General features: G+C 42.5%; 2 protein-coding genes across 5 annotated transcripts in view; one reads left to right on the forward strand and one right to left on the reverse strand.

Annotated features, from left to right (window-relative positions):
* Nucleotides 1-1,210: 1,210 nt before the first annotated feature.
* rfc4 (replication factor C (activator 1) 4) lies at nucleotides 1,211-10,959 on the reverse strand. Of its 3 annotated transcripts, none has more exons than XM_017477266.3 (11): nucleotides 9,475-10,959; nucleotides 8,365-8,494; nucleotides 6,935-7,013; nucleotides 6,750-6,829; nucleotides 6,450-6,569; nucleotides 6,145-6,288; nucleotides 5,391-5,511; nucleotides 5,170-5,295; nucleotides 4,993-5,073; nucleotides 2,344-2,457; nucleotides 1,211-1,410 (listed from the first exon to the last, which is right to left on the reverse strand). In XM_017477266.3, the coding sequence occupies exons 2-11, from the start codon at nucleotides 8,478-8,480 to the stop codon at nucleotides 1,315-1,317; spliced, it is 1,077 nt and encodes a 358-aa protein (XP_017332755.1). In that variant the 5' UTR covers nucleotides 8,481-8,494; nucleotides 9,475-10,959; the 3' UTR covers nucleotides 1,211-1,314. The 3 variants fall into 3 exon arrangements, with proteins under 3 accessions (XP_017332755.1, XP_017332754.1, NP_001187540.1); XM_017477265.3 differs by lacking the exon at nucleotides 9,475-10,959 and adding an exon at nucleotides 8,705-8,811 and having other exon boundaries at nucleotides 8,365-8,489; NM_001200611.1 differs by lacking the exon at nucleotides 9,475-10,959 and adding an exon at nucleotides 8,705-8,756 and having other exon boundaries at nucleotides 1,235-1,410.
* A 36-nt stretch (nucleotides 10,960-10,995) lies between these two features.
* sos1 (son of sevenless homolog 1 (Drosophila)) overlaps nucleotides 10,996-16,568 on the forward strand; it is a 48,443-nt gene continuing 42,870 nt past the window's right edge. For both annotated transcript variants that reach the window (XM_053683266.1, XM_017477838.3), the window contains exon 1: nucleotides 10,996-12,252. In XM_053683266.1, coding sequence (XP_053539241.1) covers nucleotides 12,166-12,252 — 87 coding nt within the window. In that variant the 5' untranslated portion in view covers nucleotides 10,996-12,165. The remainder of the gene's footprint in view (nucleotides 12,253-16,568) is intronic.

Genomic DNA, 16,568 nt, shown 5'->3' on the forward strand with positions numbered 1-16,568 from the left:
AGATTCATCCACATCCACACTCGCTTCCTGAAGTGGACACAGCCGTGAGCTGACACGGGGACCCGCGGATACGAGCAAAGCAAAGCAGAGCAGGTACGCAAACCTGCGGGTTACTGGTAGAGCGTTAGGGAAGGTGCTCTCCTAATTGTGATCCTAATAAAATAATTAAAGTGTGAAAGCTCATAGCAGGGTTTGTAGTCATTCCCACTTCATAAAATCGAGCATACACTAACCAGGCTGAGTGAAGAGGTTAAAAAAAAAACGTGTGGCGGTGTATGCAGGCGTTTTTATCGTTAATATCCAATACCGGTGTAATCAAGTGCAATAGATAGAACACTATCTCACTGGCATAACAAAATGACATTTTAACCCCTAAAGCAAGGATTAGCCATGTTAGCTGAAAAAGTCCCAGTGAAATTGAAGATTTTGTGAAAAATGTAAGTTTTGTGGCTTTTAGTACGAATATGTTCGCCTTCGGTCTTATCTAGAAGCCAGCGTGCGCCAAAACGACGACAAAATCCATTCGCGTTTAGAAGATAGATCTATGCATTCAAAATTCCAACAACTTTGATGACATCATTCTGCACTTCAGCTTCTCATCAGATTTTCGGTCCAATCAAACGCTCTCTAGAATCTGAAGTGTCCCGTCCCCGACATTATAAAAATCCATGGTACTAACGGTGAAGTACAGCTCAACCCTGGGGCTGCGAGGTAAGTTAAACGCTATTGGCTATTTTTTTTTAAAAAGGGGGGAGGAGCCACTCTATGTCCCAATCTGACTTCCTTTCAGTGGGAATTAGGTCAACATGTCGAATAACGCTGCACGTTTCAAGGCACTTAACAGGGACTTTCAAGACATCCTGAAATCAAACCTGTCCTTCCTCATTAATACAGATCAAATAAATCTCATGCCATCACAAAATTTATTCGTCTGTAACCTTTCAGTAAAATGCAGCGACTGTTTCACAGATATGACCGTCACTGTGCATCATTAGTGGGAGCGGACCAAATAAATTGGCCTTAGCCTCGACTAGACTCGGTAACTGACTCAGTTAAAATACAAACAGCCTCCCTGGAATCGATCCCATATCACTTGAAGTAAAATTTTAGGAAACGTGCTTCATGTCTTTTAGAGAACTACTTTTATATCACAAGCAAGTTCCTTCTGCATCGAACGTTTATTAGCCAGAGATGCAACAAGCAAAGAAAGTATAAGAAAACATTTTTAATTACCTTTTTTTTTTTTTTTTAAATGTACAAAATGAGTTAAATCTACGTGAGATAGAGAGCAGGTGTTGAAGGTTCGTGGCGAGCTCAGGCGCTCTGTGTGGCCTGCTGCATGATCACGGAGCAGAGGTTCAGCAGCTGCAAGTATTCATCAGCTCCGTCCACCAAGCACTTATCAACAACCTAAAGACAACACATCGATCATGATCCAGACATCCGTTAGTCTCAATACAGCAGGTCAGTGCCTTTACGAAAAGGTCAGAGATGGTCAGCGATTTTATCAGAAGTTAGCCGAATCTAGTCTTCCGTGCTACGTTTCCAACACCGATCCCGAGGCTCTAACATCTGAACGCTAATATAAAAATACTCCTTATCGTTCTGATTTGATTAGATGTTGGTGTCCACATTTGTATTTTTTTCCCCTACTGTCTGCAGGGACCAGAGTTCCTCCCCTAAGCTAATATTTTACAGAGGAGAAGAGAAGAATTTCAGACCAAATTCTAACCAAAAAAAATGTATAAATAAATCACTGACCATCATCCACAATCACTCCAAGAGTACTCGGCATGTACACTACCGGTCAAAGTTTAGACACACTCATTCTTTATATTTTCTCCACATTTTATAATAATAATAATAATAATAATAATAATAATAATAAAGTCATGGAAACTCTGGAGTAACACAAAGGGAACTATGGGAATTATGTTGTGATAAAAAATCCACAATAAATCAAAATAATTGAATATTTTAGCATCTTCAAAGTCGACGCCCTTTTCGCCTAGAATTTCCAGAAATGTATTCTTGGCGTTTTCTCGACCGATTTCCCCGAGTTGACTTTTAAACTGGATTAAAGGAGTTCGCACAAACGCTGGACTCTTATCAGCTGCTTTTTCGAATATTTCGCTCCGAGTCGTCCGTTTAAAACAATATTTATTTGTAAATAAAATGTTAGTCTTCTAATGAAAGGTACGAATACGTCGGCACTAATATAGTTTTGTCTACGACACCGATTTCAAACATTTAATCACACACCTTCAGATCACGAGAAACGGTTCAGTCGGGTGTCCACAAACTTTTGACCGGTAGTGTATAAGCACTGACGTTTCCACTTACAGCCATCTTTTCAGTGATGACAGACTTCTGTTTATCACCCAGTTTCTCCTCTATAATAACGTCATGGAACTGGCTGAGGATCTGTGTAGCAGCGTAGCCTTCATCTACCAAATTCTGTAAATACAGGAGACAGAATAGTGACTTTTTTTTCTTGTCTTTTTTGTTTTTTTAAGACACAAACTCAATGTGACTGCACTGAATGCAACAGACTGTTGTAGTCTGTATTCAGAAAAGTCATTAAGTTAATAAAGGAAAATCACTTGATTTGCAGTTCATTTCTTTGCAACTGTAATAGAAGTAAAAAAAATGTATTAAATACAAATATGGCTAAAGTTAAGCTCGGCCAAGTAAAGGAAAAGCGTCCCTTTTATTCCAAATGCAGTGGATTAGCCAAGACATGCTAGGTGTTGAGTTGTGAGTAATCTGAAACGCACTCGCGTATACAGACACGCGGTGTTTATAAAAAATAGGCAAAAGGACATCACAGAGCTAAAAACAGTCGCTGAAGCTGAATCGCTTTAATCTTTAGCACATAGTCTGGTGTCACTACACGCTAGCATCAGACTTATTGGCCTAAAATGTGTGTAATACATTATTTTAATAATTTAAGACATTTTTCTGCCACTAATCAATTCTGTAATCGTGTTACTGAGTTCAGCAGTTCAAACTAAACTTCACACACAACACACACTGTACCTTGGTTGATCGAATACATTGGTGATGAGAATATTGTGTACGTTTCTTGGTAAAGATAGGTTTAAATAAATAAATAAATAAAAAGTTAATGTCTGTAGTTTATTTATTTTTTTTCCTACAAACTTTGCTATAGATTTTTATTATATGACTTCTACATTATCGAGTCAGTATAAAAAAAAAACTTTTTCGTTTTCCGGCACAAAACGAAACGTTACAGAAAAACGTTTGGTGAAATGTCATTTAAGAAAGCAGCATATTAAGTGGTAAGGGACACTTTTCAGACACAAAACAACAACGAAACACACAGTGAAGGCTGCTGGGTTTTGCTGGAAAAATTAGACGCTAGTGCGACAGTCAAAGTCTCCAGAAGAACCGTGTCTGGTTCTGCAGGATGCTCGATAAAATTTCCTTATACAGGGTTCATCCAGATGCTTCACAATGAAATTCCAGGACTTTCAGGGACTTTTAAAGCGCCATCTTTTTGTTTTCTAGGACTATGCAAAAAGATGGCATTCAAATGGATTCTTTTTTTAAATTCCAAATAAAAAAAACATAATAATAATAATAAAAAAAAAGCAACAACACACAACCTATTTATATATTGCGCCTTTTCCAGCCATGCCGGACTAGATTTCCATTTCCCAGGCATTGCTTCATCTTCACCACAACATCAAGCTGAGGCACAGGAGCACACCTGCACAACAATCTTCAATGGAAGGTTGTTACATCGTGGCCATTTTCAAGGTTTTCTTCCAAATTACTTCCATTTCAAAAACGCCAAATTCAAGTACTTCAAGCACCGTGTACGAGCCCTGCTTATAAAACTGAACAACTTCTACTTTTTATTTATTTATTTTTTTAATGTGTCGTTACTCCAGATACTGACTGTGTTTCATTCATCACTGTTTACTGCTCTGCTCTTTATTGTAGTAGGGTTTTTTTTTATATAGAAACATTTAATTGCATTATTATTATTATTGAAGTCATCTTTGCTCTACAGCACTGTATATATGTTTACCAAGGGTGCCAATAATTCTGGAGCTGACATGTACTCTATAATGAATACATTTAATATTTAATCTATTTACGCGAACTGCACAAGGCATTTGCGTCAAATGGATTTGTATGCAGATGGCACAATATTTTTTTTTCTTTTCTTCTCTTTTCTAATACCAATTCACAGTTCAACTCTGTGACGAACCAGTCGAGTCTTCTTACATGTAAACATTCCCACTTCCAAAATGAACCCCCCACTTCCAACATGATTCTTCCCCCCTCCCCGACTTCCAAAATGATTCCTCCCCACACTTCCAAAATGATTCCCCCCTCCCCCCACTTCCAAAATTATTCACCCCCTTCCCCCACTTCCAAAATGTTTCCCCCTTCCTCCAAAATGACCCCCCCACTTCCAACATGATTCCTCCTCCCGTCCCCCTACTTTGAAAATGATTCCCTCACTTCCAAAATGATTCGATCCCCCGCCCCTTCCAAAATGACCCCCCTACTTCCAAAATGATTCACCCCCCCCCCACTTCCAAAATGACCCCCCCGTCCAAAATTATTCACCCCCTTCCCCCACTTCCAAAATGTTTCCCCCCTCCCCCCACTTCCAAAATGACCCCCCCACTTCCAACATGATTCCTCCTCCCCTCCCCCTACTTTGAAAATGATTCCCCCACTTCCAAAATGACCCCCCCCCCCACTTCCAAAATGATTCGATCCCCCGCCCCTTCCAAAATGAACCCCCTACTTCCAAAATGATTCCCCCTCCCCCTACTTTGAAAATGACCCCCCCCCCCACTTCCAAAATGAGTCCCCCCCCTCCAATTCCAATCTTTACAATTTGTGATAGGATCCGATATCTGAGCCACCATCTATTGCTGGTATCGGCCCTAAGCGTCGGATCTGTGCCCGGTCTACCTTTTAGTAATTAATATTCCGCCTCGTACTCACCTTCACGGCAACCTCTAATTTTTCAAAGTTGCCTTTGTAGCAGGTCTGAAGCAGATTTTCAATCACTTTGGGTGGAACCACCTAAAATCAAAATCCAATCATGTTTTCAAAAGAGCTCCGCACATCCAGTTAATCAGAAAACATACAAGGCAGACGTGGTGTTACACGAGGGCTCACCCCTGCGATCTCTATGACGAGGCTCTCCGTGATCTCTTTCTCCGCGCTGAACCTGGCCGTGCTCTGCAGGAGCGTTATAGCTTTCCGGAGATCTCCCTCCGACACTTTGACCAGCGCGTCAATCCCCTGCGAGAGGACACACAGGACGTCACGCTCATATCCACACGCAGATGAAGCTTCCTCACAAGAATTCCAAACACTTCAGATTTTTAAATGTTGACCTCTTTGCTGTATTTGAGATTCTCCTTCGCACAGATTTCCAGCAGACGCTCCTGCTGGACCTCGTTAGTGAGGGGTTTGAAGCGGAATTTGGAGCAGCGGGACGTCAAAGGCTCAATGATTCTGCAACAAGAAATCCCAGTAGGAAATAAGAGCATCTGCGTACTGGTGGTTTTATTACGTTTTTTTTTTTATAGAGGTGGAGACGGTATGAAACGTTCACAGGAGAACCGTACAACCAAAGAGCATTGTCAGAAAGAATTCCACTGTTTAATCTGCGTTCAATGGCCCATGTATCATGTGACAAAAAAAGGAATGCAGTAATCTATTGGCATAAATCTTTCAAAACGTTTTATATTTGTTTTCAGAGAATAAGATTGGCTTCGTGATATCAGAGCTTAAATCTTCTGAGGTGTTCAGTCCGAATATAATCTGTGCTCAGATCTTCTGAGTTGTTCAGTCCGAATGATATCAGAGATCAGATCTTCTGAGGGCTTCAGTCTTAATAATATAAAAGCCAGGATTTTCATGATTTGTTTAGCGTCTCAGGGTGTTTTTCCTCACCACCGTCGCCTCAGGCTTGCTCATTAGGGATAAATTCATACATTTAAAATCTATATCCTGAATGTATATAATTCTGTAGAGCTGCTTTGGGACAACGTCCGTTGTTAAAAACACTATACAAATAAAACTGGACTGAACTGAAATCCGGGGTGTTTAATCCTAATAATATCAGCGGTGTTTAGTCAGTCTGACCTGCTGACGTAGTTACAGATGAGGCAGAAGCGGGTCGTGCGTGACTCCTTCTCCATGGTGCGCCTGAGCGCGGCCTGGGCCGCACCGGTCATAGAATCCGCCTCGTCCAGAATTATGATTTTAAACGGAGGACATGATTTCCCACTGGAACAAGGACAGCACAGTGTTAAGCCAACACACACACAATGCAAAAAAAAAAAAAAAAAAAAAAAAAAGATTTAGAAATAAATAAATAAATAAATAAATAAATAAATAAATAAAATGGTTTCTGGACAGTCCAGAATAAACATCTAAACAGAACTCACTCTGTCCGCGTACCAGCCACCGTGAGCTGAGCAAAATTCTTCACTTTCTCCCGGATCACCTGAATCCCTCTCTCATCCGAGGCGTTCAGCTCCAGCACTCTCTGTCGGTAAAGCTCTGGGCTGGAGGCGAGAAACGTAACAGACGTGGGATTATTACCAATTGACTGGCTTCCCAGTCTGAAGGATGCACATACCTCCATTCACCTTTACATATTACTAGATTAGTGTGCAACAGAGGAAAATCAGCTACAGCATTGGCGTTTCTTACGACTAAAATGAAGTAAGATTGTGTGCTTTTACCCATAAAGCTCTCTGGCAGCAGCAAGAATAGTGGAAGTCTTTCCTGTTCCCGGTGGGCCATAAAACAGAAGATTTGGGAGCTATAAGGAGAAAAGAGCATCTCTTTTACTCGACATTTAAAAACAACCCTTGTTGTGTACCTCGTGGTAGATTATACACTGCACAGTTGGCTTGAAAACACTCACATCAGCGCCCTCTAGCGATTTCTTCAAAACTGCAACGACCTCCTCTTGAAAGGCGACTTCATCCACGCACTTAGGTCTGCTGTTTAAAGGAGGGGGGGGATGTGTAATGTGTGTAACATCCATGATGTGCATGATCTTATTGATTCGATTGCCAGCTCATCACTTCTTAATCTTTACCGTAATATTAACCTTTAAATACCGAGATCACAGAGTCCTGCCATAAACGGGAGAGCTTTAAAATAAATAAATAAACAAACAAACAAACTATTACCCGTCTGTGTTAAACCGCATAAAACTATTACACATGCATGCAGAAACACAAATAATGAAAGGCAGATAGGCATCTTGGTGTGAATTGCTTAGTGTGAAGTGTAGAACAGCAGCATGCTTTTTAAAAAAGTATCAGTAGTGTCAGGTACAGTTTGTGCCGTTCTGTAAGGAAATTAGCTGGTACGGTTTTTATTGAGCGTCTTGGAGAACCTGCCGCAGAACTTCTGCATTACTGAGACAGTTCGAAACCAGAAGTCGCATCAACTAAACATCTATCGGATATAAAATCTGTACTGAAGAAGGGGTTGGGGCATGGTGGCTTAGTAGTTAGAACGTTCCCTCGCACCTCTGGGGTTGTGGGTTCGAATCCCGCTTCCGCACCCGTGTGTGCGTGGAGTCTACATGTTCTCCACGTGCTTCAGGGGTTTTCTCCAGGTACTCTGGTTTCCTCCTCTAGTCCAAAGACATGCGTCGTAGACTGATCTCTAAATTGTCCGTAGTGTATGTGATCGTGCCCTGCGATGGGTTCGCACCCCGGGCTCCCCACGACCCTGTGTAGGATAAGCGGTATGGAAAATGGATAGATGGATGGATCTCAAAAAAGGTGTCAGATTAGTAGTTTGATCAATCGTGTTGAATCACTGCAGGCCAAGCTTGAACTCTGACACATCACAGCTTCACCGAGTTTGTTTTAATACATGTTTCAATATTGTGCTATAAACATTTATCTATCTATCTATCGGTCTATCAGACATTCACAGAGATGTATTCCTCTTAATATTATGCAAATAAGGTAGTCAACAATTATTAGCAAATTAAAATAGCCTTGCTGCAACCTTCAGAGAAGATGACTCGTGATTCAGTTTTGGATGCATGTAAATAATAATAAGATTAAGATGACGAAGAAGAAGATGATGATGATGATGATGATGAAGAGGAAGAAGAGGAGAGTAATTGAGCTTGATGAAACCAGACCCTGAATGGGATACTAAATATAAATCAAGGTTCTTACAGGTAATTGACATAGATCTAAACCCTCAGACTTCACATGGATCATTAAGAAAGCTGTGCACATCTGCAGAGCTACAGGAACGAGGATGATCATTAAAAACCTACATCACTCCATCAGAGCCAGTTTAAGTGATGTGGTGTTCTCTTACTATTTCTCCACCCATGGCACTGGTTTCTGTCGCTTATTCTCTCCACTGCTCGAAGCTGTAGCTTTGTCCTTCTGCGGTTTAACACCTTGTGTAGATCCTTTCAGAAAAGCCTGCATGTTTTTCTCCTGGACTGGACAAAAAACAACAACAACAACCCCAGCAACAATATCATTTACAAGCCACCTTCTGCGTTAACCAGATCACACCAACATGGCTTGCTACTAATCTCAGCGCTAAACTAGTCTGTCATTATTATTATTTTTCACGGTTTTTTACTGTGTCGCAGAGACTAAATAAGACTCGCATATGCAGAAATGCAAATATAACAAAGCTTCATTACCTTTAAGATCCAATTTGATCGAGCATTTAAACTGAAAACAACTCCAAAAGCGAAACGCGCAAGATTCCCGCCAGGCGCACAATCAATGACGACACGTCCGACGTCATTTTGGCGGCGACCGCTTTCAGGAAGTGTTTACAGATATTCATTTTCTCTCGCGCCCGTATTCGACATGACAGCAGTTGTTATCAATACGGGTGGTGATTTGTGCACATTTTTACTGATGTTATTACTTAAATTCAGCCAACCAGAACTGAATATTTATTTCTCAATACAGATAATGGTTTTATATATATATATGTATATATATATATATATATATATATATATATATATATATATATATATATATATACATACACACATTTTATTATTATTACTTTTATTAATAATAAAATTTTATAATTTTGTGTGTGTATATATATATATATATATATATATATATATATATATATATATATATATATATATATAAAACACTTCAAATATATAACAAGTGCATATTTTCATACTATTATGGATAAAATGTCACTTAAATCCAAAACTATTGAAGATATAAGTCTGGCTTTGACACTCCATGGAGCTCCTCGCTTTGTGGAACAGGTTCGGGGCGTCTTAGTTCCGGTGAAGGGAAATTATAATGCTACAACGTATTTTGGATAAAATAGCAAAAGTATTTATATAAATATTCCATATTGTGGAATTGCGAAAATTACGAAGAGAATTTGTTTCAAAAATAATAATCTAAAAACGGACAATCGGATCGAAACCTTTTGAAAGCAGGCATCGTATTGGTGCGGGGTAGCGTTGCTTTTTCACAGCTCCAGGGTCCTTGGTTCAATCCTGATGTTGGGTTACTGTCAGTCTGGAGTTTAGCATGTTCTCACTGTGTCTGTGTGAGTTTCCCCTGGGGTCTCTGGTTTCCTCCCATAAACATGCCAGTAGGTGGATTAGCCGATTAGTTAAATCAGGTGTGTCGGGAGCTGGTAAAACAAACAATAACATTAAAATGTGCAGGGCAAGGGGTTGGGAACCTGTGGGCTAAGAATTGCATATTAAAGGTGTGAATGTGCGTGCATGGAGCCCTGTGATGGACTACACTCTCCTGTCCAGGATGCATTCCCACATCACGACCAGTATTTCCAGGATAGGCTCTGGATCCACCATGAAGCCTGCCAAGATAAAGTGGTTACTGAAGATAAGAAATAGTAAAATGTTTGCTCATGGGGTCTGGACTGAATGTGTAATATGTATACACTATATATAACATGTATATACCATAACACTTGGGCGCACGGTGGCTTAGTGGTTAGCCTCACACCTCCAGGGTTGCGGGTTCGATTGCAACTCCTGCCCTGTGCGTACACGGATGGCTGATCCAAAAGGCATTTCCAAAGTGTCTGCAGTGTATGAATGGGTGTGTGAATGTGTATGTGATTGTGCCCTGCGATGGATTGTCACCCCGTCCAGGGTGTACCCCGCCTTGTGGGATAGGCTCCAGGTTCCCCGCGACGCTGTAGGATAAGCGGTATACAAAAGGAATAGTTGGATGGACCACAACACAGTTGAATTCTTAACAGTGAACACCCCTACCCCCTGCCAAAAACAAAAATGTTTAACCCAAGTCATCACTCATGCATGTTGTTGATTAATAACTCTGCTTCATTGATAACTCATAGCTTCATCACACCATCCTGTCATTGATTATGTTCCTATAACAGCACGCCAGCACAGTCTTTTATTTGGTTCTTTGGTATATCCATCTATCCATCCCTTTTCCATACCTTATGTAGCTTATCCTACACAGGGTCGTGTCGGAGCCTATCCCAGGGAACTCGGGCACAATACGGGGACACCGACCGATCTGGACGGGGTGCCAACCCGTCTCACAGGGCACAATCGCGCACACACATTCACTACGGACAGTTTGGAAATCAGCCTTCAAGTCTTTGGACTGGGGGATTAAACCGGAGTACCCGGATGAAACCCTTGAAACATGCGGAGAACATGCATCTCTGGAGGTGTGAAGCAAACTTGTTAACATCTAAACCACCATCTAAACCCTTGGGAGGTATATATCATTGAATTTTTTTTTATTTTTTTTTAGTTTGTACAGATTCGAATCAGCCAGCAGCTTCCTAAACGCGTTGACTTCGTGTATTTTTGTGTAGATGATGGAGCCAGATCTGTCGCTCGGTAATCGCGATGTTCCCTTTCAGATCATTTCGGTGATCGATTGGTTTGGTCTGCGACCTCTTCGTTCGCGTAGCAAGACGCTCAGGGTTTGTCGCGTACAGAGGCGTTCTCCTACGCGTCCGTCAAGAGGAAATCAGTCGGGAGCTTTTTTGCCTTTCTTTACGTTTTGTTGTTGACTTCGGTTTATTGACTGGTACGAGTTTTGATCGACGCGCAAAAAAAAGAAAGGGCTCTGTCTTTTTTGTTTTCGTGTAGCGAGTGAGTTTTTTTTGTGGGGGGGAGTAGGGGGAGGCTCTGTTTCTCTCTCTCTCTCTCTCTCTCTCTCTCTCTGTGTTCTCCATTGCGCATGTTCTCTCTGTCTCTTCTCTACCAACACAACTGCGCCCGAGTCACAACAATCAACCAAAATAAATATAAATATATTTTTCCTACTAAATACCTCTGTATATCATAACCGAAGCTTAGAAACAGGACCACAGAGTTCAGTATAGTGTCCTGTGTTTGTTTCGCGTTGTGTGGAATTAAAAAAAATAGTGCTTGGCTAATACACTTAGTTAGCTAAATTTTCGGATTTAAAAATAAAGTAAAATAAAAATGGACGAACACACATACAATTGGAGAGCTTTTCGTCTCAACCAATGAATATAACATTATACATTATACATATATATATGCTCTGTTGGTTTATTTTTCTCCACGTAACTATAGCTAGCAGCTAGCATTGGTGTCCAAAATCGCTGTTTAGAGCTCGCTTAGCCCAGCTAGTTTATTATTAGCCAGCTAGCACGAGCCCGTGGTGGAATTTTTTATCGATTGGACAGCGCTTTTTTTTTGTTTTAAAAATTATTTAATTTTGATTTTATTATCTTTTAAAACTCCACTAGGACAAAACTGAGAGATGTATTTGTCATTTCGACGGCTTCAGGATTAAGGTCTTTAAGTGGAAGTGAAGTGGGGAGTGTGTGAAAGGCGGCCAACGTCATCAGGCGGCGTTATAACGTTTACAGTTAGCATAACACTCGGGAGTTAGCATAGCATAAGCGTTGGCACGATACAGGCAGAAGCATAGCAACAGCAGCCGCGCGCGAGTGAGTAGCGATCCGGAGATGCCATGGTGGCTCTAGCTCGCCGCTTTGACCGTGTGGCGGAGCTCCTGCTTGCCGCTGGCTCGTCTTGTGTGAAGCTCGCCGGGCCGGTGGCCGCTGCTCCTGCGTGGATGAAGCAGTAAGGGGATCGGAGCTGTTCCCTGGCTCAGCTGAAACGCCATGCAGGCGGCCCAGTGCCAGTACGATTTCTACAGCGAGGAGAACGCGCCCAAATGGAAGGGACTGCTGGTGCCGTCCCTCAGCAAGGTAAGACCGTGTGAAGCTCTCCTGAGCTTTCTCTAACACGCCCTCCTTCACTCATCAGAGTCAACTCGGCAGACAGGACAGGAGGTTCTCCAGGACTAGGTTTGGGAACCATGTACATATGTCTTGTGCCTCATTATGTCCGTTTGCCTCCATGGCATCTCGCATATTTTTTTTCCATGTTTGTGTAGGCCTTGGGATAGTGACGCAAGAATGACATTTCTTTTCATACAGCCTGACATCAGAGGTGTGCGTCCTACATCATGTGCGGGATCGAGATTCTCCGTTTCAGTCTCTTGATGCTGATATTTTTGTTTCTGATTTTGTTTACATATGCATAAGACCTGTGTTTACATTCATCGTTCATCAGCCCTAGGCTGAAAACTTTACCTTTAAGTTAGTAGAAGAGGTCATTTTCGTAGACATCACGCGAGGTATGACGAGGTATGACGAGGACGGAGGAGAATCCTTACCGATATCCTTGTCGATGTCAGATTCACGAGAAACACGGATGCGATTGAGAAGACGGGAGCGGTGGGTGTCTTCGGTCGAAGGAGAACGGGTGCGAACAAACTGGAACGCGATTAACTTTTTGCACGGCCGTTTCTGCGCACACGCGCTTGTCGTATCGCAGCGCAACGTGTCACCGGGGTCGTTTATTATTTGTCGCTTAGCACCGACAATAAGGCGGAACAAACAGGAAAATGAACGGAGCGTTTAGATACGAGATAAACAACCGGGGATCAGAGATCTTCCGTATTTCGCACCTCATTTGAACGTGGTTCGTATCGGAACGCGGAAACAAATCCGATCTGAGCCGTTTACATGTCCGGACCGGTTTCAGAAGTCAGCGACGAAAACGAAGCCGCTCGGCAACGCGAGCGCAGCATCTCGTGCAAAAATCAGGCTCGCGGAAACACCCGCAAACCCCTCGGCGCGATAGCGGAAACATTACGGCGAGACGAAACGCGTTTTTTAAACGCAACATGGTTTTCAAACTGGGTAAAAATAAACAACACGGATACGTTCTTCAACGCGAGTTTGAGCGGACACGGATACGGTTTCTGTCCGTAGCTTTGCAGCTCACCGGACGAGTGGCCAGGTAAGGTTTTATTAACGCTGCGTTCGAGGTGAACTCGTAATTCCTCGCTTCCAACCAGTAAAAGCCGCAGAAGAACAGGTAGTCTACTCGGCTACCCTTTTTTTTCCCCGTTTACCAAGTGACGTCAAACCAACATGGCCGCTCACACTAGCTATGCTTCCATCCAGCTTTGGGATATCGCGTCAAGTTAAAACGGAAAAAAAAAAACAGTGGACAGAAACATCAGACGCGAATGAAATGTCCGGAAAACAGGCGCTTCAACCGAGGCGGATCGTATTCGATAAGAAAACGTATTTACGGGATAAATTCCCGTAAATACGAGTGTCGAAAAATCATCATGATGATTTTTCGACACTCGTATTTACGGGAATTTATCCCGTAAATACGAGTGTCGAAAAATCATCATGTGACTTCGCTTCGACGAATCCCGCGATTGGATAATCGGCTCAGAGAAGCAAAAAAAAAAAAAAATGGCTGCAAGTTTTCCCGGAAGTGACTATTTTGTTCTGTGGAATGATTTGTTTGGTGTTTTTATTTATTTATTTATTTATTTATTTGACATTTTCTGGCATTTGGCAGACGCCCTTATCCAGAGCGACTTATATTTATCTCATTTATACATCTGAGCAATTGAGGGTTAAGGGCCTTGCTCAAGGGCCCAGCAGTGGTAGCTCGGCAGTGACGGGGTTTGAACTCCCGACCTTCTGATCAGTAACGCAGAGCGTTTAGACACTGAGACACCACAGCCTCTGTAGTGGGGCAAAATTTTATTCGAAAAATGTTTTATGCGGTGTTCCTTTTTTTTTTTTCCCCGTATAAGTTACTGTAAATTCGCAACTTGGATGGAAACACCGCTACTATGAACTGTATAAAGAGAAACCCTTCTGTAATGTTAAATGAAATAAAATGACCATTCCGACGTTAATCATCAGCATTAGAGTTATCACTCGTAACGTTAGCTCGCTTGCCTCGCTGAGAACACGACTCGCCGCTGTTGCCGTGCTGCGGTTTCAGTCCACGACGTTGTATAAATGTTTGACGTTTATACCAGTAGCTTTACGTGATCTAACAGAGCCGACAAAAAGACACCTTTTCTGAAGGCGTCCATGTGTGTGTTGTTTTTTTCCATGTCGAAACGTGCCGAGGTGGGGAATGGCGTTATTACCACGTACGAGGCACCACGGACACACTGTAAGTAATGTGCGCCATCCCGTTCCGTGCCATGCCGTGCCGTCCTCCTATTGGTGGCTTTCAGACGAGCGTCGTAGCAGCTCTCACACAGAGAGCGCTAAACGAAACACATTTCAGATTTTCCTTCGAAAAAGCGTACGGTGTAAAGCCGGCTTCGTTTATCCCGAAGCCCTCACCTTATAGAGCGTGCTTTACGTCCATCGGACATCCATTAGGGTTTCAACCACGGTGTGTGACTCCAGTTTGTGGTCCTGTGTGGAGGAGGACGTGCTCACATCACACTCTCGGTTTCTCAGCCACACTCGTTCTGCTCCATCTTCTGTCACTCTGAATCCATAGCAACAGCAGGGGCCGGGCGCTTCACAAAAAACGACTCGGCGCACAGAACCGAATTAAAATTCACGCGTAGCTCTTCTCTTTACTTCAGCGGTTTCTCAAAAGGCTCGCATGGATGATGGGAAAAACGTCCGCATGTACGTCTGGGTGCACAGTGTAAGCTTTACGAGCATCATGCGGACTGATGTGTGTGTGATGCTCTCTGTCGCCTTTGGACCGCTCGATCCTGCCGGCCTTCCTCCAGAACACACCGCTCGTTGGTTTACACCATGTTTCTTTTTTTTTTTTTCTTTTCGTTTATCTCTCAGAGGTTAGTCCTGGACCTGAGTGATAATTAAACAGGGTTGTGTCACTGTAAACAATCAGGACACTCTAACAGCCTTGTCCACTGAAATATGGACCGGCCCTAACCTCGGACACGGGTGTAGCGGTGTAGCGCTGGCTCGGCCGATCGTATTGCAGTTAATCCGCAGTTTGCTAATTGTTATCGTAACACTGGCCAGCAACGTGATACCCAATATCACAAAGTGCAGCACTCGTATTACGCCGATGTCTGATTAGAGTGTTGTGTAAGTGGTGCTCTCACTATAGCAGTCTTCTAATGCATCACACTAGGACGGTGAGATTTATTTATTTATTTTTCAATAATTCCTTTTGCGCGAGATGTACATGAAATATGTAGAAAGATCACATGCAATGTGTTATATTTGTACATACGGTCAGCTGTAAGTACACCCGAATCCGTACAGAACGAGTGTCGTTTCCTGCGAGAGCCTGCAGGCTAAGAAATATGGACGCGTATGAACAAACTCCAGTGTGTAGTGTTGCGTAGAACAAGCCGCGCAGTCAGCTGAAACCTACACTGGACTCGGACACGCTCGCGCACCGGTTCAACTTCACAGAGGGCGCTTTTACTTATGCACCGTTCGGTACCGTGCTCCGGAGGAAGGAAGTTCTGGAAGCCGGGTTGGAAAGCCGGTCGGACGGTAGCGCGGACTGTTCGGCACTAATAATAAACGGACGAATACGTGTTGCGATTTGTCCGATCGTCGTGCTGGAGATTTCTGAAACGTTTACGGAAGGAGTCTCCAGTGTCAGTTCTGTGTGACGATCGCTGGAACTCCTTAAAGACGTTTGCGTCCGATAAGCCGCAGTGTTTGGATTATTATCTTCGAGAGGCTTCGGGGGGGAAGATCGGACGTAACTATAAAGGGATACGTAGTACAATGCGACGTTTTATATATGCGGAATTGTAATCGCCGGCAAATTGATGTGGTGTAGGAAGAATAAGGGGTAGAAGAAAAATAAGTGGTAGAAGAAGAATAAGAAGAATAAGTGGTAGAAGAAGAATAAGTGGTAGAAGAAGAATAAGAAGAATAAGTGGTAGAAGAAGAATAAGTGGTAGAATAAGAATAAGTGGTAGAAGAAGAATAAGAAGAATAAGTGGTAGAAGAATAAGAAGAATAAGTGGTAGAAGAAGAATAAGAAGAATACGTGGTAGAAGAAGAATAAGAAGAATACGTGGTAGAAGAAGAATAAGAAGATTAAGTGGCATAAGAAGAATAAGTCGTGTAAGAAGAATAAGAAGTATCAGTGCGTGCTGTTATCGGACAGTCCGTACTGTTTTTTTTGGCGGAAACCTACTTCAGAATTGGTGAAATCGCAAACGTACGAAATTCCTCCACAGCGA

Source organism: Ictalurus punctatus, chromosome 10 (assembly GCF_001660625.3).
Source record: "Ictalurus punctatus breed USDA103 chromosome 10, Coco_2.0, whole genome shotgun sequence".
Classification (NCBI taxonomy): Eukaryota; Metazoa; Chordata; class Actinopteri; order Siluriformes; family Ictaluridae; genus Ictalurus; species Ictalurus punctatus.